The 24,433-nt window shown below is 41.4% G+C and overlaps 1 protein-coding gene across 2 annotated transcripts in view; it reads left to right on the top strand.

Annotated features, from left to right (window-relative positions):
• Positions 1–24,433, top strand: part of lratb.1 (lecithin retinol acyltransferase b, tandem duplicate 1) — a 53,347-nt gene continuing 28,914 nt past the window's right edge. For both annotated transcript variants that reach the window (XM_060898593.1, XM_060898594.1), the window contains exons 1-10: positions 1–328; positions 9,658–9,758; positions 12,193–12,262; positions 12,695–12,825; positions 13,112–13,200; positions 13,812–13,911; positions 14,099–14,142; positions 20,075–20,152; positions 20,424–20,620; positions 20,794–20,858. In XM_060898593.1, coding sequence (XP_060754576.1) covers positions 94–328; positions 9,658–9,758; positions 12,193–12,262; positions 12,695–12,825; positions 13,112–13,200; positions 13,812–13,911; positions 14,099–14,142; positions 20,075–20,152; positions 20,424–20,620; positions 20,794–20,858 — 1,110 coding nt within the window. In that variant the 5' untranslated portion in view covers positions 1–93. The remainder of the gene's footprint in view (positions 329–9,657; positions 9,759–12,192; positions 12,263–12,694; positions 12,826–13,111; positions 13,201–13,811; positions 13,912–14,098; positions 14,143–20,074; positions 20,153–20,423; positions 20,621–20,793; positions 20,859–24,433) is intronic.

The following is a 24,433-nucleotide window of genomic DNA, read 5'->3' on the forward strand; positions in this document are numbered from 1 at the left end:
GTGGTACCGACTGCGATACTTTGACCTGTACTTTTCACCATCGGCTTTTTCTTAGTATTTTGGAAAACAAACAAGCTTAAACTTTTTGTAAGGATGTATGTCAGAATGAAAGCTTTGATCCGCGGTGCCAGAGTGTGTGTGTTCGCTCGGTGCTCACTGAACACGTGTGTGAGTTTTGGTGAGAATCAGAGAAACACACTGAGCTGCTCTCAGAGCTGCAAGTGTTTCAGAGCGGATCTGAGCTGTGCCAAGAGATTTTATTCCTCAGAGCACAAAACAGTGAGAGTGGGCTGTGCCTCGGGGTTCTGGGGTGATACTGCTACAGCAGGTAATGAGATCAAAATAAAAACAAACACCCAAAACACAACTCCATGGTTTAAATACTGAAACAGCATGAATGCTCATGTGTACTCAATGCCATTGAATCATTTTAATGTAGTGCTGAACATTATTATTATTATTAGTAGTAGTAGAAGTACATGCATTTGATTAAATCCATTCACAGATGCAATAATCCGAGATAAAATAATATCTTACATACTTTAACTGACCACTTTAATAGTAACACCTGTATGGAATCAATTTTGTGCCAAAATGTTCATACAATACTTTTGAAATATCAAACAAAAACGACGAATCAAAATACAAAAAAAAGTCAATTTTTTTTAGACTGGCAAACAAATTATTCGTGTAATCGTGCAAAATATCAGTCTATTACTCTTCAGAAACCTTTTATTTTTGTTCCGCGTCTTTCTCAGTTTTGTTTGACGTAATTTATTTTGGTTGCGATTCCAGCTTTCTCGTTTGCGCTCCCTGACTTTTTGCTTGCAGTTTTGGCACAAACTTCACGTGTGGGTGGGCTGTCCAGGAATGCATTCCCATTGGCTAACTTGTGTTTGACTTGACTGACAGCTACGCTCAGCCATTCCCCCGGAGGCTGTTGCGGCCACTTCCTACTCGGGTTTTGTAGCTACTACTACAACACATTTGTCCCATACTTACGCTACGTTCACACTGCAAGGCTTAATGCTCAATTCCGATTTTTTTGTGAAATCCGATTTTTTTGTGAGGTCGTTCACATTAACAAATGTATGCGACTTGTATGTGATCCTCAGTATGAACGAAAAGCGACCTAAAAGTGTTCCGCATGCGCATTGCAGGATACGACGACGTCACACGCAGTGAGCATGGCCAGTGTTTACGGAAGTAAAACCGCCCGGTTGCGGTATGACCCATCCAATCTAGCTTGAATAGCTGCATCCCCCCAAATGGAAATCAGCTCCCTAACCTCTGCGTCCTTCCATTGAGAAGATTCAGAACCTTCACAGCCCGAAGCGTCCCTCGCATTGATGTCATGCGCAGGGGCGCAGATACGTTTTTTGAACTGGGGGGGACAAAAAACTGGGGGGGACAAAGCTGCCAGCAAACCAACCCCAACCCTGATATGCCTGTCAAACTTGTTGTGGGTTACCATAGCAACCAAGCTCGAGCTCGCAACCTGTGCAGTCTGCGCAGCTCAACCAACCGAATATCAGTCTTTGTTTTATGTGAGTTGTTGCAACTATGTATACACTGCTGTGCACCTCAATAAACCGAATGGTAATTAGTCTTTTGATTTTTCCGTGAGGTTTGCCTTATGCAAAGAAAGACAGCATAGACGTTTTTTCCTCCCTATAAGTGGGGGGGGGACCGAACGAAGTGAATTTAAATCTGGGTGGGACGAATCCCACCCGTCCCCCCCTCTATCTGCGCCCGTGATTATGCGCCATGTTGTTGTAACTTTTTTTGAGAGACCCGCCGCCTACTTCAGCGCAGAATAGTGACGTTTGTGGCTTGTTGATGACGTGTAAGTCGGATGAATGCGACCTGGCGGTTCAGACTGAAGTCGCATATGAAAAGAGCGGATAGGAATCGGAATTAGCACCACATATCCAAACGGCCTGGGTCAGATTTGAAAAAATCGGATCTGTGTCGTTCATATTGTCAATAAAAGATCGGATACAGGTCACATGTGGGCGAAAAGATCGGATTTGAGTCACTTCAGCCTGCAGTGTGAACGTAGCCTTAGACTTTGTTGAATTAATTCAATATCATAGTCGCCACTGAAGTCCACTCGATCCTTTTTTTTTTTCCTCTTTATTGAAAAACCAAACATTATACAAAACACTGGAAGGGTGGGGTAGAGAAAGAAACATACAGTCATTAATTAAGAAAAGAAAGAAAATTATAAGTTGCCATCAAAATAATTGTCCTTTCGGCTTTGCGGTTGTTCAGTCCTTCAAGAGAGTTCATATATGATTTGACCTCATTTTTAAATGCAGCAAATGAGGGTTTCCTTCCCCCCCATTTACATCTATGAATATGATATTTATCCAAAATAATAAAAAGATTCAATATGAAATTATATGGTTCACAAAATGTTTTTCTTTCAAAGAAAAACAAAACATCTTTTTTACTAAAGGATACACTACAAGACCATACCTCACAACACAGACGCTCAACCTCGACCCAAAAAACCTTGAGAAAAAACATTCATAAAATAAATGACAAATAGATTCAGACATAGCACCACAGAAAACACATAAATCTGAAAGGTCTGTTTTAAATCTTTGCAATAGTGTGTTTGTGGGGTAAATTAAATGTAATATTTTAAAAGAAACTTCCTTGACTTTGTTATTAAGTATGTAATCACTTAAGAAGTCCACTCGATCCTTGTTTACCGTCAATGGATCGGTCACTCGTCAAGCAGTCCTCCAGAATCCGAGTAGGAAGTGGCCGCAACAACCTCCGGGGAATCGCTGAGCGTAGCTGTCAGTCAAACACAAGTTAGCCAATGGGAATGCATTCCTGGACAGCCCACCCACACGTGAAGTTTGTGCCAAAACTGCAAGCAAAAAGTCAGGGAGCGCAAACGAGAAAGCTGGAATCGCAACCAAAATAAATTACGTCAAACAAAACTGAGAAAGACGCGGAACAAAAATAAAAGGTTTCTGAAGAGTAATAGACTGATATTTTGCACGATTACACGAATAATTTGTTTGCCAGTCTAAAAAAATTGACTTTTTTTTTGTATTTTGATTTGTCATTTTGTTTGATATTTCAAAAGTATTGTATGAACATTTTTGGCACAAAATTGATTCCATACACCTGCACTTTCCTGCAGTTAACCAATCAGGAATCAGCAGTGTGTTGTGTTGAATTATACAGGTACAGAGCAGAAGAAGAAGAAACCTTTATTTGTCACATGTACACTTCAAGCACAGTGAGATTCATCCTCTGCATTTAACCCATCTGAAGCAGTGGGCAGCCATACTGCAGCGCCCGGGGAGCAGTCAGGGGTTAGGTACCTTGCTCAAGGGCACTAAAGCCCAAGGCCGCCCCATGTTAACCTAACTGCATGTCTTTGGACTGTGGGGGAAACCGGAGCACGGGGAGAACATGCAAACTCCACACAGAAAGGCCCCCATCGGCCGCGAGGCTCAAACCCAGAACCTTCTTGCCGTGGGGTGATGGTGCAAACCACTACACCACCGTGCCACCTCCAGAGCAATCGCTTTAGTTACTAGAGATAAGATAAGATAGCCTTTTATTATCCCACAAGGGGAAATTTACATTGTTACAGCAGCAAAATATATCAAGAGAAAAAGATAAGGCAGTGAAGGAGTAGTGCAAAACTACTAAGTATATGAAAAAGGATATATATCCTCCTGAGAACCAACCCATAGACTTGTGTCCTCTGTAGTTGACATTTGTTTTATGTGCACACCCTCTTACTCTTTTTAAAACTATTCACTTGAATCCTGGTGTGTTGTAAAGAGTACATCCTGGGCTTTCTGATGATATATCATGTGACTAGGAGGGTTGCTGGGAAATTCCTAGTAAGGAAATCACAACAAAAGAGAAATTGAGAGAGACATTTTTTTTTCTTGGTTCCCAGGAGGATATAAAAGAAATAAACTACAACTTTAGAGATTAAAAAATTAACAAGTTTGCATCAATTAACAGGTTTGCAGATAACGTAAGTGTATAAGAGGAAGAGCAGAGTGCAATTATTATGGGATGACATGGGAGAGGGCTTTCATTCCTGTTCCATCATTCTCACACACACATACACATCTACCTGTCCCATCGCACAGACACACACCTGTCTGGTCAAATACACATGCGTATGCCCACACACACTCCTGTCCTGTTCCAGTCCTATGACAATAAAAAAAATCTCCTGTTTTGTGTGGGTTTTTTTTATATTAGAACTGAATATTTATATTTAAAAACAGTGTTAATGGAGAAGTACAGAGAAGGCCAGAGAAAGCTACATTGTGTGTTTGTAGACCTGGAGAAGGCATACAGTAGAGTGCTAAGAGATGAATTATGGTATTGTATGAGAAAGTGTGGAGTGAATGAGAAGTATATCAGAGTGGTGCAAGACATGTATGAGAACAGTGAAACAGCAGTAAGGTGTGCAGTTGGAACGACTGAATGGTTCAAGGTGAAGATGGGACTCCATCAAGGATCTGCTTTGAGTCCTTTCTTGTTTGCCATAGTGATGGATAGCTTGACGGACGAAGTGAGGCAAGAGTCACCATGGAGCATGATGTTTGCGGATGATATTGTGATATGTGGTGAAAGTAGAAAGGAGGTTGAGTTGGGTTTGGAGAGATGGAGGTATGCATTGGAATGAAGGTGAGCAGTAGCAAAAAAGAATACATGTGCATCAATGAGAATGGGGATGAGAGTGTAGTGAAGAAGATGCAAGGAGTAGACGTAAAGAAAGTTGGTGAATTCAAGTACCTGGGGTCAACTGTGCAGGAAAATGGGGGCTGCGATAGTGAGGTGAGAAAGCGAGTGCAGGCAGGGTGGAACAGTTGAAGAAGGATTGCAGGAGTCATTTGTGATAGGAAAGTCCCAGCAAAAGTGAAAGGTAAGCTGTATAAGACAGTAGTGAGACCAGCTGTGATGTATGGATTGGAGACCGTACCCTTAACGAAGAGACAGGAGGCAAAGTTGGAGGTGGTAGAGTTGAGGATGTTCAGGTTTGCGATGGGAGTGACAAGGTTGGACAGGATAAGGAACGAGCACATCAGAAGGACAGCACATGTGGAGAGCTTGGGAATTAAGCTAAGAGAGATGAGACTGAGATGGTATGGGCACATCCTGAGAAGAGATGCAGAGCATGTTGGAAGGAGAATGTTGAGGATGGAGCTGCCAGGCACATGAAAACGAGGAAGGCCAAAGAGGAGATACATGAAAGTGGCAGGTGTGGTAGAGAAGGATGCGGAAGACGGAGCAATGGAGACGAAAGATCCGCTGTGGCGACCCCTAATCGGGAGCAGCCAAAAGAAGAAGAAGATTTATATATAAAAACTTACCTATTGTTCATATGATTCTCGTCCCAGTCACATGATGAAAATTGAAATTTACTCCCATCCCGAGGGAATCTCAAAAATATCAGCCTTTAATGGTGCCAGGGTGAGTATTTCAGGAACTCCTGGGATTGTCTCACACACACACACACACACACACACAACAGTCTGTAGAGTTTACACAGTGCGAGTGGTGTGAAAAACAGAAAACATCCAGTGAGTGGCACATGATTACGTGATTGGATAACTGCAGAAACGAGCAGCTATAGCAGCTCCTGTTAAAGTCTGAAATAGTGAATTATAAAGTGATCCTCCTCCTCTAATAAACTTTCTGAAATCCTCAGGACATTTTACTTTCATCTACACACAACACACACAAGCAAACATTGGCCATTATTTCTGCCTCAGTGTTGGTTATTTTCCTATAACAGCACATCTCCAGGTGTGTAATTGCTCTTATGCCACTTTCAGTAGCTCTGTACATTTGAGCCCCACTTTGGGGGAGTGTGCTGATCGCTCCGCACTGGAGTGTGTGATGATCAGAGCAGTCATGGTGAAAGTGCTGCACACTGACATTAAAGTTCCCCTGAAAACGAAACAAGATCCTTCAGGAGGCATATCAGATGCCGTGCTGTGAAAATTGTGCATGCAGATGCTCATCTGAGTTTCCAAGTCTGTCATTGCTTAACTCTTGAATATTTTCTATCATGAATACTATCATTAAAAAGCATATAATCTCTGCTTTCCAAATAAATTTATCTTGTTGAGATCTGTTCAGTACTTTAGGAGTAACAGCAGGTTGAAGTTGATACAACAGAGTTCACTCTCTGCTCGCGGGACGTCGGGAAACTGCCGGTGCTTTTTGAGTCATGGGAAAGCGCTCAGGCTCTCTCTCTCCTGATCAGTTTCCCACTGGATTACTCGTGAATATTAATCAGATAACTTTTATAGGGACATTCTCTCGCTCTCACTGTTTCCGATGACGTCTCATCTCATCATCTCTAGCCTGTTTATCCTGTTCTACAGGGTCGCAGGCAAGCTGGAGCCTATCCCAGCTGACTACGGGCGAAAGGCGGGGTACACCCTGGACAAGTCGCCAGGTCATCACAGGGCTGACACAGACACAGACAACCATTCACACTCACATTCACACCTACGCTCAATTTAGAGTCACCAGTTAACCTAACCTGCATGTCTTTGGACTGTGGGGGAAACCGGAGCACCCGGAGGAAACTCACGCGGACACGGGGAGAACATGCCAACTCCGCACAGAAAGGCCCTCGCCGGCCACGGGGCTCGAACCCGGACCTTCTTGCTGTGAGCCGACAGCGCTAACCACTACACCACCGTGCCGCCCTTCTGATGACGTATTCTGCAAAATTTTCTGTCTACTAGTTTTGATGTTATGCTTCATGGGAGACTTTGAAGTGAGTTTTCATAGCTTTGCCTACTTATTTTTTCAAATCAAACTGATTCATATAAATAAATAACACTTTTAGAATAGAACTGTAGTTGTTTTGATGAAAAATATCGAGATCTTAGCGGTCGGAATATTTTTAAAAAACCAGAAGTCAGAAATATGAGTGTCGATTTCAATTCAGTTAATTGGAATTGTTTATTAGATGTGGGTCACACAGTTTTTTCGAGGTTCGCCTTGAAAGCTGTGAATATTAATCAAAATAATAATTTATATTCTTTCCTATAAACACTAGTAGGCCCTACTTTTGAGAAATACAAAGGCTTACAGAGCACAAAGAGGGTATTAGAAATAATCTTTTATTACTTTTTTTATTTTGATAGAGAATGGTAGATGTGAATGACATTCAGTGCTTATTTATGCATATTTTATAATTAACATTGATTTCTCCTCTGTTGTGATGTACAAATGAGAGTTAAGATCTGCTTTATATTGCACAAATAAAGCCATTTGGTGAAACTTTGAAGGAGGGAGTGTACCAGTTTAATGTTTTTACCTAATTAGCATCCTTAATACTAATTAAATAGTAATTTGCATAATTTGTTTTTACTCATTTTTAAAACTTTGTATTCAGTATCCAACCATCTATGTGCCTGCCAATTTCCATGTAAATATCTTGAAAAATAGAAACATTATCAGGGCTCGACATTAACGGTTGTCCGCTCGTCCAGGACAAGTGATCCTTTATGTCAGACAAGTTCATCGTCTCAGTTACTTGTCCGATTGGACAAGTGCCAAAATACGCCGATATTCGGGTTACATATTAAATTTATCAGTTTATTCACATGATTTCCGAAGCATCTCACTCGACATATTGTTTTGATGAATCGCCGGATGTTTCTCTTCGGAAAGAGCGATGTGCGCATGCGCAATATTCCGCTTGCAAAACCAGCCAATACTGCTTCGTGTATTTGAGCTGAAAAGCAAACGGTCGTTTACCAGACCCTCCAGGATTTCACGATGTTGCGATTTGCAACTTCAACGCAAATTCAACCAATCTCCGCGAATTCAGGGCGGTGTTGCAATTATATCCAATCGCCACAACTTTCCCGCAAATTTGACCAATTGTTGGCGTCATCTTGAGGTGACGTCGACAAACTACCTTCCCCCTTACTTCCGTGTATACGTTCAAGAGAAGCAGCATGTGCGAGTCAGTATTTATGTAGGCTTAAATTCTGTTACTGAAAGTGTATTATGTTTACAGTGAAGGACTGTGTGCACTTTATTTTTTGACTTCATACAAGAAATTAATGGATGCCAACATTTTTGCCAAAATGGTATTTTATTTTCCATTGTTTAAGCAGCTTCAGCATCATACTGTGAGATTCTGTTCAAATTGTTTTTTTTTCTTCTATGAAGCCTGAGCCATTTATTTTATTAGTTTATAATTATTGTTTAATTTAGTCTTCAGGAGAGACTGCCTGCACACAGTACTAGTATTAAGTTTTTTTTCTTACATGAAAGCTGAGGCATTTATATTATATTTTAAGGTAACTTCATGTTGTGCTGTGAGGTTCTCTGCACTTTAACTTTTGAACCAACAGGTGCATTTGGATAAGTAAAGCCTATTTTTCTGCATTTTTGTAGTCCTGGTAATCTTTTATATTGGTAAAGTTGTTTATAGGACCATTTCTCAGTGTCTTTTTGTTTTTTTAATCAATAGTTTTTCAGTAATAACTTAATATTTAACATATCACTCAATTTTAATCACCAAAAGAGAAAATCGCAACAGTTTCTCGCAACTTTCACTCCCTTCCGCAATGTAATCGCAACAAAAACCTAAAAAACACTGCAACTTTCATCGCAACCATTAAATACCGTACAGGAGCCACAATGAATAATTAGACAACAACAATTAATCAGTGGAGGATATATATTCAAAGTTAATAATTTAAAAATGAAAATATACTGTATAATTTTAATTTTCTGGTTCTCAATTTCTCATAAATAAATTAATGATTGATGGAGTCCAATTTTTTTTCTGCAGTGAATAGATTGTGTTAAAGTAATTCTGGTGAAATTAATTTATTACAAATAGTTTTTGTGGGTTTTTTTTTTTCTCAAATTTTTCTTCGAACAAGTCAACTTCACATTCGGACAAGTAAATTTCCTTTCAACTTGCCCGACAGGACAAGTGGTTTCAAAAGTTAATGTAGAGCCCTGATTATTAAGAAAAAGCATTTGATCTCATTGGTTAATGAGGCCCATTTTGGATCATGCGATCCTAATGCATAATATTACAGCAGTTTTCTAAAAATTAAGCCCTTTTTTTTTTTTTTAAATCTTTGATTTGTAATATCTCAAGAACGGATAAACATTTTAATTCTGTACCAAGTATGTTGTTCAGCATTCGATTCTGAATTCAATGAGACCAGTTTCAAGCAACTGGATTGAATTTGAATTTTCACCTGATATGCCTACCTTCAATCCACACAGCTGATACTCCGGTTCCTGATCCTGATTAATGGTTTCCTGCTCGAAACACACACACACTTCAACTCAAGATTGTAGGTTAATGAACTGATGAATTGGAGCATGTGTTTTTTATGTACAGACTCATTATTTGTCTCATTTTAAATCAGTTCAGTGTTTGTTCATCTCTAAGCACTGAAAACTGTAAGATGATGATGAAGTCCGTCACTGATTTATCAACACGGCTCATTTCTGTCACTACATTAGAATATCTACAGTGATCTAAAGGAGTGCTTAAAGCTTTTCTCTTCACATGGTGACCTTGTGAGGATGAAAAACATCTCACAGACGTCCTTTATAGTTTTATGTCTGTTTAACATTAGTTCTCTTCATGCTTCTCTGCAGTTCCTCAGCTTATACACGGTGGGAAGCTGGACTTCCTTGTATTTGATTATCTGTCGGAAATTACCATGTCCCTCCTCACAGCAGCGAAAGCTAAGACTCCTGTAAGCTTTTACACTTTCTGACTCACATGGATGATTTAATACAGTGGTGCTTGAAAGTTTGTGAACCCTTTAGAACTTTCTATATTTCTGTATAAATATGACCTAAAACATCATCAGATTTTCACACAAGTCCTAAAAATAGATAAAGAGAACCCAGTTAAACAAATGAGACAAAAATATTATACATGGTCATTTATTTATTGAGGAAAATGATCCAATATTACATATTTGTGAGTGGCAAAAGTATGTGAACCTTTGCTTTCCGTATCTGGTGTGACCTCCTTGTGCAGCAATAACTGCAACTAAACATTTCTGGTAACTGTTGATCAGTCCTGCACACCGGCTTGGAGGAATTTTAGCCCGTTCCTCCGTACAGAACAGCTTCAACTCTGGGATCTTGATGGGTTTCCTCACATGAACTGCTCGCTTCAGGTCCTTCCACAACATTTCAATTGGATTAAGGTCAGGACTTTGACTTGGCCATTCCAAAACATTAACTTTATTCTTCTTTAACCATTCTTTGATAGAATGACTTGTGTGCTTAGGGTTGTTGCCTTGTTGCATGACCCATCTTCTCTTGAGATTCAGTTCATGAACAGATGTCCTGACATTTTCTTTTAGAATTTGCTGATATAATTCAGAATTCGTTGTTCCATCAATGATGGCAAGCCATCCTGACCCAGATGCAGCAAAACTGTGATACTACCACCACCATGTTTCACAGATGGGATAAGATTCTTATGCTGGAATGCAGTGGTTTCCTTTCTCCAAACATAATCCTTCTCATTTAAACCAGAAAGTTCTATTTTGGTCTCCTCTGTCCACAAAACTTTTTTTCCAATAGCCTTCTGGCTTGTCCACGTGATCTTTAGCAAACTGTAGACGAGCAGCAATGTTCTTTTTGGAGAGCAGTGGCTTTCTCCTTGCAACCCTGCCATGCACACCATTGTTGTTCAGTGTTCTCCTGATGGTGGACTCATGAAGATTAACATTAGCCAATGTGAGAGAGGCCTTCAGTTGCTTAGAAGTTACCCTGGGGTCCTTTGTGACCTCGCCAACTATTACACGCCTTGCTCTTGGAGTGATCTTTGTTGGTCAACCACTCCTGGGGAGGGTAACAATGGTCTTGACTTTCCTCCATTTGTACACAATCTGTCTGACTGTGGATTGGTGGAGTCCAAACTCTTTAGAGATGGTTTTGTAACCTTTTCCAGCCTGATGAGCATCAACAACGCTTTTTCTGAGGTCCTCAGAAATCTCCTTTGTTCGTGCCATGATACACTTCCACAAACGTGTTGTGAAGATCAGACTTTGATAGATCCCTGTTCTTTAAATAAAACAGGGTGCCCACTCACACCTGATTGTCATCCCATTGACTGAAAACACCTGACTCTAATTTCACCTTCAAATTAACTGCTAATCCTAGAGGTTCACATACTTTTGCCACTCACAGATATGTAATATTGGATCATTTTCCTCAATAAATAAATGACCAAGTATAATATTTTTGTCTCATTTGTTTTAACTGGGTTCTCTTTATCTACTTTTAGGACTTGTGTGAAAATCTGATGATGTTTTAGGTCATATTTATGCAGAAATATAGAAAATTCTAAAGGGTTCATAAACTTTCAAGCACCTGTGTTTTTGTTTCTAATAACTATATTAAAACATTTTGCACCACTGTCACTGTTGCTGAGCATTAAAGGAACAGTCCATCGTACTTCCATAATGAAATATGCTCTTATCTGAATTGAGACGAGCTGCTCCGTACCTCTCCGAGCTTTGCGCGACCTCCCAGTCAGTCAGACGCGCTGTCACTCCTGTTAGCAATGTAGCTAGGCTCAGATACGGAGCTCAGATATCAATGCGCTGCCGAAGCGCGCAGAAGGTGTTAGTACGCCTGTCATTATAGTGCGGACTTTCCATAGCATAGAAAATCGCTACGTTTCAATTTGTGTAACTGAACTTGTTTCATGTCACTGGTGATGTAAACCTATGTAAACAGGAAAAACGTGGAAGAGTTTGGTCGCATCTAACTACAGCCCCAAAAAATACCATTGGCCATACTGAGCCTAGCTACACTGCTAACAGGAGTGACAGCGCGTCTGACTGCATCTGACTGACTGGGAGGTCACGCAAAGCTCGGAGAGGTACGGAGCAGCTCGTCTCAATTCAGATAAGAGCATATTTCATTATGGAAGTACAGTGGACTGTTCCTTTAAGGCCAGTGTTTTATGGATGTCACTGAGGTTTTTGTGATTTTTTTTTTTTTTTTCTTTCATCCCATGACTCCAACACAGCCATGTTGTGTTTTGGTTTATGTCCGATATCAGGACTGTTCCAACTCAGGAGTGTGTTTCCACACACACCCTTACACATGAACTTCACACGTGAATTATCACATGACTCACATTTGATTTCTGATCTCTACCAGAATATGGGATACGCGCCTGATTTCGTTCTTGCTGCTATTTCTCCATTTATCAAGGAAATCAGCCAAAAAGGTATGCGTGCCGAGCCGAGCGCAGTGAGTGAGGTTTATATCAGTTACACAGATGTGGATGTTGAAGCAGTAGGACTAAAATCTAATGTCCAAGAGCAAAGCCTAGGCATTTTATTGTCTGTTTTAGGATTCATTTAAATTAAAAAGGGTGAAATGTAACATCATGCTTTTCTAATGAAAAAAAAAAACTCAACACAAAGTTTTTAATAAAATAATTTTGTTGGCGTTTGAGATCAGAAGATGAATATGAGATGATGGATCAGAATTTCAGTTAATTTCTTTTCATCTAGATGTTTAACAACTTAGAACATGGTGGTGGCAGAGCTCATAAAGCAAAAGTATTAGAACAGATATTTGCGCTTTTGTAAAAAAAAAAAAATTTTAATTTTTTTCCTACACCCTGGATTAATGACGAGTGTCGTGTGTTGTACAGGTATTCGTGTGGTTAGTAACGCTGGTGGTGTGAATCCTCTCGCATGTGCAGCTGCTGTACAAGAAGTGGTACAGAAAGCAGGACTCAGTTTGAAGGTTGCCATGGTAACTGGTGATGATCTAATGCCACAGGTGAGAACCATCTTCCCTCGTGCCAGAGGCAGTTTTCTGCATTAGATCAGCAGTGTGTGTCAGTTTGTCATCCGCATAACACCACGTCCAGTCAGGTCCAGAGATATTTGGACGCCGTCTTGACAAAGTTAGCGTTATTATTATTTTTTTTTATCTGGTTGTTGGAATTAAATGATACATCCAGTATGTGCAGAATCAGCATTAATTTGAGGGTATTTACATCTAAATCAGGTGAATGTTGTCGGACGTACAGCACTTTAAAGTGTTTGTGTTTCTCTCTCTTTAGAAAGACTCTCTGAATATGTTGAAGATGGTTGATAGACCAGAAACCAAACCCCTTCCTAAAACCGTACACAGTATGAACGCATATCTGGGGTAAAATAATATTTACTTAAAATAGTCTTCAGATTTTCACATACAGTGGTGCTTGAAAGTTTGTGTACCCTTTAGAGTGTTTTATATTCTAGTATAAATACAACTTAAAACATCAGGTTTTCACGCAAGTCCTAAAAGTAGATAAAGAGAACCCGATTAAACAAAGGAAGCAAATGTATAATACTTGGCCAAAATCCTAAAGGGCTCTCAAACTTTCAAGCGCCACTGTATGAAGATGTCGGTGTTTGATATATTTACTCTCTTCAGATCCCCACAAGCCAAACTGCAGACATGATTTTACTAGCCATGAGACTCTGGAATGCACTTACCCCATTAAACATACTGAATTTATTAGAAACAAGGTCACCACCACCATGCTGACCCTATAACCCTAACCCTAGCTTGTGGTTCTACACTCTGTTCCACTCGAATAAAAATGGAACCCTGATTCAGGTCTGTTTGAGATGTGAATAAATTCTCTCCTCCTGTCCTGACTGTTTTTCTGATGAAACCGTGAACAAGACTGCTTCTACAAACACGCTATTTATTTTTTTCTTTCATAATGGAAACATGATCTCATAATTTCTAATCATGTGCTCTGCCTTCTGTAGTGCTGTCCCCATAAAGCGCTGTTTGGATCTCGGGGCTGATATCGTCATTACTGGCCGGTGTGTTGACAGTGCAGTGGTGCTCGGACCTCTGATGCATTCAGTACGGTTTGTCATAATGTTTATTGCTACATATCTGTAGTAATGATAAAAATATTCATAGCTAATACAACAGCTTTAAGACTTTATAAACTTACCTGCTGTGTGGATTTGCACTTTTTATCTACTTATTTAATATATGTTTTGACATGAACTCTTTTTAAATGTGTATTTGATGTGTATGGTGACAGTTTGGCTGGGATCAGAATAACTTTGACCTCTTGGCTGCTGGAAGGTAAACACACATAACACTAAAGTGTCTTTACTCTGATACACTTTATTATAAATATATATATATGTTATTTACCAGCTGGGAGGTCCGTATCGTGAAATACCGTGACCGTGGTCTTGAAAGTACTGAGCGAGGTCCTCTGGTCCGAGGTCAGTATTCAAGGCCGAGGTCACGGTATTTCACCATACGGACCGACCTTAAGCTGGTAAATAATATATTTTATTTTTTCTTTACCAAATTCTAACAGAAAATGAGAGCGCCCGAAAGGGAAAACTGAGCCGAGCCGCCATTTTGAATCCTCATTCACGGCTGTAATGCAAATTGCTTCTTCCTCGGTATACAAGTGCACTTCCATGGCAAGGAAAAAAAAAACTACATTTTGCCACTTACAGGGTTCTCCACGAGGGGTTTTAGAGGTGCGGGCCGCCCCCCTTTCTGTGATTCCCGCCCCCGTTTAATTTCTGCCGCCCCTTTACAAAAGGAAGCGTGATATTGCCTATAAAACCGTGAGGATATAACCTGGCTGTCAGTGTTACTGTAGCTCTTGAAGTGTTTCCGCGGAGTGGTGGATCGGACTCGAGCCTGGCATGAACCGCTCCGACGCGCTATAATGACACCAATCTATCACCAGCCAATCAGGAGACTTAATCAAACGCATCCCCCGCCCACCAATCTATCACCAGCCAATCAGGAGACTTAATCAAACACATCCCCCGCCCACTTGTGTCCGCGTCTGAGACGTTGAATTTCCACAGAAGGAGGGAAGAAGTTGACTGAGGTAAGACTGTGTGATAAATTAACGAACGACTAAGAGAGGAATTTCAACATATAGGGCTTAAGTTTGTTACCGTTAAATAAGCATTGCTTGTACAGTAACGTTATGTTGTTACAATGCTGACCCACTTTTAACGTGCCGAGTACCGACTGTAGCCGCTAACAAATGCTAATTAGCTTGCTGTCAAGTTTTTCCTTTGTCGAGCTTTAAGCGTAAGGTCATGGATGTTACTACTGCTTGTTCCTGCCGTAATATGATACGTGATATGTGCTGTTGTCTGTTCACAGCCACTTTTTTAATCTATGCGGTTAGCACTGTTTTGTTACTAGTATTGTATGTTTCTTTTTTTTTTTTTTTTTTTTTTTTTTTTTGGGGTTTGGTGCAATGTGGATTGGGTGGCAGTCGAAGGCAGGGGCCTCGACGACCTGATCCCCGGACACAGCGGCTGGCTGTTGGGACATGGAATGTCACTTCGCTGGGGGGGAAGGAGCCTGAGCTTGTGCGGGAGGTTGAGAGGTACCGGCTAGAGATAGTCGGGCTCACCTCCACGCATAGCTTGGGCTCTGGAACCCAGCTCCTCGAGAGGGGCTGGACTTTCCACTTCTCTGGAGTCGCCCGTGGTGAGCGGCGGCGGGCTGGTGTGGGCTTGCTTATAGCTCCCCAGCTCAGCCGCCATGTGTTGGAGTTTACCCCAGTGAACGAGAGGGTCGCCTCTCTGCGCCTTCAGATTGGGGAGAGGGCTCTTGCTGTTGTTTGTGTCTACGGGCCAAATAGCAGTATAGAGTATCCGGCCTTCTTGGAGTCCCTGGGAGAGGTACTGAGGGGTGCTCAGACTGGGGACTCCATTGTGCTACTGGGGGACTTCAATGCTCACGTGGGCGACGACAGTGTCACCTGGAGGGGCGTGGTTGGGAGGAACGGCCTCCCCGATCTGAACCCGAGTGGTGTTTTGTTATTGGACTTCTGTGCTAGTCACGGTTTGTCCATAACGAACACCATGTTCGAGCATAGGGGTGTCCATAAGTGCACGTGGCACCAGGACACCTTAGGTCGGAGGTCGATGATCGACTTTGTAGTCGTTTCATCTGATCTCCGGCCCTATGTCTTGGACACTCGGGTGAAGAGAGGGGCTGAGCTGTCAACTGATCACCACCTGGTGGTGAGTTGGATCCGCTGGCAGAGGAGGAAGTTGGACAGACCTGGCAGGCCTAAACGTATGGTGAGGGTCTGCTGGGAACGTCTGGCCGAGCACTCTGTTGGGGAGGTCTTTAACTCCCACCTCCAGGAGAGCTTTTCCCAGCTTCCGAGGGAGGCGGGGGACATTGAGTCTGAGTGGACCATGTTCTCTACCTCCATTGTGGACGCAGCTGTTCGGAGCTGTGGCCGCAAGGTCTCCGGTGCCTGTCGTGGCGGCAATCCCCGAACCCGGTGGTGGACACCGGAAGTAAGGGATGCCGTCAAGCTGAAGAAGGAGTCCTATCGGGCCATGTTGACCTCCGGGACTCCTGAGGCAGCTGACGGGTATCGGCAGGCCAGGCGTGCTGCAGCTCGGGCAGTTGCGGAGGCAAAAACTCGGAACTGGGAGGAGTTTGGGGAGGCCATGGAGAAGGACTATCGGTCGGCCTCGAAGAAATTCTGGCAAACCGTCCGGCGCCTCAGGAGGGGGAAGCAGTACTCTGCCAACACTGTTTACAGTGCGGGTGGGGAGCTGTTGACCTCGACTGGGGACATTGTCGGGCGATGGAAGGAATACTTTGAGGATCTCCTCAATCCCACCGTCATGTCTTCCACTGAGGAGACTGAGGCTGATGACTCAGAGGTGGACTCGTCCATTACCCAAGCCGAAGTCACTGAGGTGGTTTGCAAGCTCCTCGGTGGCAAGGCACCGGGGGTGGATGAGATCCGCCCTGAGTATCTCAAGTCTCTGGATGTTGTGGGGCTGTCTTGGTTGACACGCCTCTGCAACATCGCGTGGCGGTCGGGGACAGTGCCTCTGGAGTGGCAGACTGGGGTGGTGGTCCCTCTTTTTAAGAAAGGGGACCGGAGAGTGTGCTCCAATTATAGGGGAATCACACTTCTCAGCCTCCCAGGGAAAGTTTACTCCAGGGTACTGGAGAGGAGAATTCGACCAATAGTCGAACCTCGGATCCAGGAGGAACAATGCGGTTTTCGTCCTGGTCGCGGAACACTGGACCAGCTCTATACCCTTCATAGGGTGCTCGAGGGTTCATGGGAGTTTGCCCAACCAGTCCACATGTGCTTTGTGGATCTGGAGAAGGCATTCGACCGTGTCCCCCGTGGTATTCTGTGGGGGGTGCTTCGGGAGTATGGGGTTCGGGGCTCTTTGCTAAGGGCTGTCCGGTCCCTGTACGAACGGAGCAGGAGTCTGGTTCGCATTGCCGGCAGTAAGTCAGACCTGTTCCCAGTGCATGTTGGACTCCGGCAGGGCTGCCCTTTGTCACCGGTTCTGTTCATAATTTTTATGGACAGAATTTCTAGGCGCAGCCAGGGGCCGGAAGGAATCCTGTTTGGGAACCACAGGATTTCATCTCTGCTTTTTGCGGATGATGTTGTCCTGTTGGCTTCTTCAAACCAGGACCTTCAGCATGCACTGGGGCGGTTTGCAGTCGAGTGTGAAGCGGCTGGGATGAGAATCAGCACCTCCAAGTCCGAGGCCATGGTTCTCGACCGGAAAAGGGTGGCTTGCCCTCTCCAGGTTGGTGGAGAAGTCCTGCCTCAAGTGGAGGAGTTTAAGTATTTCAGGATCTTGTTCACGAGTGAGGGAAGGATGGAGCGTGAGATCGACAGGCGGATCGGTGCAGCCTCCGCAGTGATGCGGTCGCTTTACCGGTCCGTCGTGGTGAAGAAGGAGCTGAGCCAAAAGGCGAAGCTCTCAATTTACCGGTCGATCTACGTTCCGACTCTCACCTATGGTCATGAGCTTTGGGTAATGACAGAAAGAACAAGATTGCGGATACAAGCGGCTGAAATGAGTTTCCTTCGCAGGGTGGCTGGGCGCTCCCTTAGAGATAGGGTGAGAAGCACAGTCACTCGGGAGGAGCTCGGAGTAGAGCCGCTGCTCCTCCACATCGAGAGGAACCAGCTGAGGTGGCTCGGGCATCTTTTTTGGATGCCTCCTGGACGCCTCCCTGGGGAGGTGTTCCAGGCATGTCCCCCCGGGAGGAGGCCCCGGGGAAGACCCAGGACACGCTGGAGGGACTATGTCTCTCGGCTGGCCTGGGAACGCCTCGGTGTTCTTCCCGAGGAGCTGGCCGAGGTGTCTGGGGAAAGGGAAGTTTGGGCTTCCATGCTTAGACTGCTGCCTCCGCGACCCGGTCCCGGATAAGCGGAAGAAGATGAGACGAGATGAGATGAGACGATGTTTCTTTTTGCTGTTTAACCAAAGTGTAACTGCTGCCATCTTGACGAGATCATCGCAAGAGATTGTATCTCATTGTTAAAAACAGAAAAATGCAGGCATATTGTCCAAGGAGCATGCAAAGTGCAGAGACCTTAAATTGCTCTGTGTAAATTAGAAAATGGCACAACTTCCTCTGTAACCGTCAGTGGACAAGCACAGACTTGTTTTAAGCCAATCACAACAGGGCGGCACAGCAAAAACAGCAGGTGGCCTGAGGTAAAACATGATAGTTTAAGTTTGTTTAAATTACAAAAATGAGTACACCCAATGACTGTCTCATATACTCTTCATATACAATTATCTTTATTTTTTTTGTGCGGCATAAGTCTTAAATTTAACCTGTTATGGTCTTAAAAAGGTCTTAAAAAGTCTTAAATTGAACTTGTTCAAGCCTGCAGAAACCCTGTTCTAAATTATTACTATTTGAGAGTATTTATGCAAAGTTTATGCAAATGACATATGTAAAGTTATGCAAATTTGTTTCAAGGTCATCCGATTGACCCCCACCCCCCTATATTTTCAATCCGTGGAGAACCCTGACCTATGTAGTCCCCCATTTATACAAATAGGAGTCATTCGGGATTCAGCCATGTTTTTGCTCGGCGTTAGCAAGTTACAGGTTTTTAGCTTTCTCCTGAAATGTTTTCTTTTATTTCTTCTTCCTCAGGCTAGTAAAACTCGCTTTCACTGTGAACACTGTCGTTATCGCTATCCATGATGTAAAATTAATGCCATTTTCCTGAGAAATGCTGGCAAAAATTTATAAGATTTTTGATAATCTTATAAATAAATCTTATAAAAAAATAAATAGATGTTGACAAAAAATGCTACTATGTTGTTTGTTGTGAACGAGCGAGTCACCAGAGGTCCGTAACCGGGGTCCGTAACCGGGGTCCGTATCGTAGGATACGGACCTGCTCGCCAGCCAGAGCGCAGGATTTGATGAAACCCGCACCGCGAAAAAAATAATACATTTTATTTCATCCACGTTCACTAGATATGTGCAATCGCGTGCTCTGATTGGATACTCTACTACCAGGCTATCAGCTCATATACTGTGAGTAGGGAAAAAACAAAATGGCAGAGCGTGTTGCTGAACCAACCAACGATGAAATAAAAACTCGACTCGAAAACAAAACCCCAAAACATACAAAAAAAAGCAACAAAATATGGAATGAAAGTATTTGATGGTAAGAACGTATCTTTTGATATTTTTCAGGAATTATTATAGCATCTTTTGCAAATTGCTCCTGTAATTTCGCCGGTTTGTTTACATTCGAAGCGGAAATTATTTTGTCGGACGTTTTGGATAATTTTTATTTATTAAATTTGCAAAAAATATAAATGCTCTGTTTCTCAAAATCCAGTGAATGTGGATAGAATAAAACAGTTATTCCACTCAATCTGTCCGTACATGGCTTATAGCCAACCCGGCACTATATGCCTCATCGACTATCAGCTCGTATGCGACTCGGTTTCTGGAATAACTGTTAAATATAAGTCCCAGGAAAATATCAAGCTGAATTCAGAGTACTTTTACAAATCTAACAGCCAATGATTAATGTAAGCTTAATGTGATTAGAAGTTTACTACCAGTTTGGTTTTAAAGGTTTTGAGGTGGTGTTTGATGTCTTGCTTAATATTTATAGCTTCATACAACATTACTGTTAATTTCTGACATTTTAAAAGAAGTTTAGCGGACAGGGCTGATGAGTAACACACTTCCATCCTTGGTCTAGTCTTGCAGGTCACCTGATAGAGTGTGGAGCCCAAGTGACCGGGGGTATTTTCACTGACTGGCACACGGTTCCTGACTGGTACGAGGTCATCTGCTGATGCTGCTGCATGCAGAGACACTTTGTTCTTTGTACTCTTATTGTGCTAAATACATATTTGCACATAATTACACTTTGGGGTTTTTTTTCCATATTTTTCTAACACCTACCACTCCATTTTAAAATGAAAATAAAAAATAAAGAAAAAGAAGCAAAAAAAAAGCCATGCTCATGTGCTCAACAAATTAAATATAATTAGGCAGCAAAAAAGCTACATATTGTAAGTATTTCAGTATTTTCCCCTCTTTTATAGGGATAACATGGGTTTTCCAGTGATCGAATGTTCCTCTGATGGCTCCTTCACGTTGTCCAAACCTCCCAGAACTGGTGGTCTGGTGTCATTTGGTACCGTAGCAGAACAGTTAGTGTATGAAATCGGGGATCCGCGTCATTACCTCCTGCCTGACGTCACATGTGACTTTTCACATGTCACCATCACTGAGATTCCAGGTGAAGAAGAATATTACAGAATGTTGATGGATTAATTCTGTGATCTTAAATCATAGCTATTATAATCAAACCGTTCATTAAAATGTGTATTTATCTTGATCTTTGGTAGGACCAATGTTTCATAATGAATATTGATCAAGTCTGTAATGATAATTAATCATTAATAATTGAAGGTGTTGAAGGAGGAGCAGTGAGAGTGGGTGGAGCCAAAGGATCACCACCATCAGGTGACTACAAGGTAACACTTCCAATAATAAATAATTAGATTTAAAAAATATGAATTAAAAAACACAAATAAAACCCCAGTCAGTGAGGCTGCCGTTTGATTTTTCTGATCAAACCATTTAGTGTCTCCTCCAGAATTATTGCTACCTTTTATAAGAGGGGTTCTCAACCTTTTCTACTTTAAGACCCACCTATTGATACTTGTAACCAGTCGGGGCCCATTAAAATAGAGCCCCAATTATTTTGGCTCATATATTCTATTAGAATCTAATAAGCTACTGTAAAGTGTATTAACGGGATGCAGCATCAGTCCCTGTTACAGATGGGAGCCCAGGAATGAAATAAATGCAATAAAAACAAAGTTTTTAATTATACGTATTGTATTTAAAACTGTACGGATGTGTCAGAAGCCAACATAAAACCATGCATGCAGGACATTCCCAGTCAAAAGGGATTAATGATCCAAAAGTGGAGTCTGGTCCATTAACTGACACACCAACACTACCGATTTGTGCGGTAAACTACCGGTTTTTAACTTCTGTCAACGCCTACCGCTTTTGTACATAATGTCAACGTTTTTTAGATTTCTCAGAAAAAAAATCCCACACTAAGTTCTGAACATGCTTTGCCGGTGGTTCGTGCGTTATTTTGGCATCATGAATACCGGAAATGCGCAAGACCAACCATTTATTCGTTCGGTGCCGTTTGCTCACTTCTCTATTTCCGGTTTCGTTGGCAGTGTGCATGTGGTGTGTTTGTGATAAAATTGCTTAGATTCTAGTTAGGATAAAAGGCCCTGAACGGGTTTGATGCAGAAGATTTCCTCATAGATCTCTACTATCATTTCCAGAAAAGGTGAGCATTACTGCAATTCAAACATTTATTAAAGTTTCCTTTGACATTTTTTTTTTTTGCTAGTATTATTATTTAATATTTATTGCTATTTTGAACTGACATGTTCCTTGATAAAATATGTTGTTTTCACTTTACCATTTTTTATTTAATATTTATTACTATTTTGAACTCTATGATTTATAAAATAAACACCTGAGGGAATGCAATAGTGTACAATTATTTCCTTTTATATTTTCAGCGCAAAACGGAAGGACCAACTTAAAGAAATAAATAAATTTAAGTTGGGAATTTCCAACTTAAAGAAGTCAGCTGGGGAAAGATGGACATGCAAAAGCCAGTGTATATGAAGACACCCATGGGATTAGGAATATACATTGTGTGGTATTCTGGCGTCCAAAATTAACATTTTCAAAGACACCACTTGTTTCAGCTGGAGTCCAGATGAAAAACTTGTGACAAATGCTAAATCTGCAACATATAAAGCATTACATTAGATCAGATGATCAAATCTGTGTAATAAAATGTACTTATTTGATTCCTATTATGTTTAGTTGTGTTTTATGCTTTGTTTAAAGTGAATTAGTAGCAACATCTTTAAAAACAATTGTCCGCCAAAACTTGAAATTGCCAATTTGTGCAACGGTACCGTGCGCGAGTAAAATCTACCTCTTTTTCTTGTGAAAAGGTTGGCATGTATGCATTGCATTAACACAAGAACTTATTGCCATGTCTGTGTCCAGCAAACAAGGAAGTTATTAAAACCAAGAAATACACTCATAAGAAGTGGATATAGAAAACACTCAATGGGATTAGATCCTTACACACTAACAAAGAAGGATTTTTCCTACAAGTTGGAAAATTATCCATCCGTTGAGTTCTCCAACATCTCAAACTACCTGGTGCTACAAACATCATTCTACATGGACAAACAGATGGAAACCTGGAAGAGCACAGAGGCGTACAACTTTTTATATGAGGCTGGGTTAAAGATCTGGGGATCAGGACACTACAGGATAGATGGCGGTAGACGGATCTAAGTGCAGGAAGAGTGTTTATTAGCAAGTGTAATATTTACAAAAACAAAACACAAACTAAAGCAGAGTATTTAAACAGCATGATAAACGTGGCTAGAAACAAACGTGACATAATGATAATGCTTTGCAAAGCCTCCTGTGAAAACAGCATCCATATCTTTCATACTTGCCAACCCTCCCGATTTCGGCGGGAGGCTCCCGATTTCAGCCTCCATCTCCCACCTCCCAATTCTATTTGTGAAAAACTGGATAATCTCCCGGTTTGGGGAAATCCCTACCGCCAAGTTAAAATACTCCTGATTATGTCCAATCAGAATTGTATGAGAAACATTGCTGACGTCAACTGATTTTTAACCAATCAACGAACAGAACGACAGTCACTTCCGTAATGTAGGATTCACCCAGGCTGTCTGACATTTTTTACAAGCAGTCATTCATCATGGCCACTAAACCAAATACCAAACTGCAATAATATGAATTTCCATGGATAAGCAAATGTTCGACCAGCCAGTTACACATTTTAAGGTAAAAATACCTTAAATCAGAATAGAATGAACATTTGAGTGTGAAATTAAACTAGTCTTCCATACCATTTCAGAAACAAACTGTACAACTTCTAAAGTGTTTAGTGAAATTTTGCATGACACAGAATGTGTTTGGTGAGTGTATTTGAATAGTGTGGTCATGTCTTAGTGCTATTTTGAATTTAGGTTTGAAAGTTTTAAGTGAAATTTTACAAGTGAATTATCTGGAAAGTGATTGATTTTGATCGAGTTTTGAGGTTTTAAGTGAAAGATTACTAGTGAGTGTATTTTGGTCGTACTAAAATTTTGCATTCAAGTGAATTTCTTTGTGGAGTATATTCTGATAGTATAGTAGTATTTATAGTGCCATTTTTAAATTTTGTTTGAAAACTTTCAGTCAAAGTTTGCAAATGAGCAAATTCCTTTGATGCATTCCGACAGGATTTGGATAGGATTTCTAGTGCTTTTTAAACATTCTGTTGGAAAGTGTTGAGTGAGAGAGATGCATTTTAGTAGTACTACAGTGCAGAATTTATTTAATTGAGTTATTATTTTGGTTAAATCTTATTAAAATTGAATTTATATATGATATTATAGTTCTCTGTATTTTTACATGAGCTTAGAGAAGGAAAACACATTTGATGCAGTCCAATAATACTTTCATTCACTGTGACTATTTATTTTAAGAAATGATAAACATTCTTCTAAAGCATCGCTTGTGTTATTTTCTGTGAGTCTCTGTATGTGTACAATATTCAGGCATGAGATTTTTCAGCTCAAAATCTGATTTAAGACTTCCCTTTCATTGTTATTATATTAAAATTCAAGACGAGTATTATTTCAGATTTTTCACTCTCATGTTTGATGCATGAATCCCATAACCTATAGTAACTGATAGAACAATATCAACAATTCAAAAACTCTAACTGTATAAATTTCAAATGGTTTGCAATTAATTGTGATCCACTGTTTTTATTGTTTCAACCGCGCATCAGACCCTCGGCCAGTTGAAAATGTCATTCACGCACTTTTCTCCCCCATGAGAATTTTGAAAAGTTGGCAAGTATGATCTGTGCATGCTGATTTACGCTCAAATCAGTGTCAGGTGTTTCCCATAACAGCTGGGTCCTAACCCGTGAGTGAGCGCGGCCTCTCGAGTTGCGCCAGACTCAAGC

This window comes from Neoarius graeffei, chromosome 18 (genome assembly GCF_027579695.1).
Source record: "Neoarius graeffei isolate fNeoGra1 chromosome 18, fNeoGra1.pri, whole genome shotgun sequence".
NCBI classification, from domain to species: domain Eukaryota; kingdom Metazoa; phylum Chordata; class Actinopteri; order Siluriformes; family Ariidae; genus Neoarius; species Neoarius graeffei.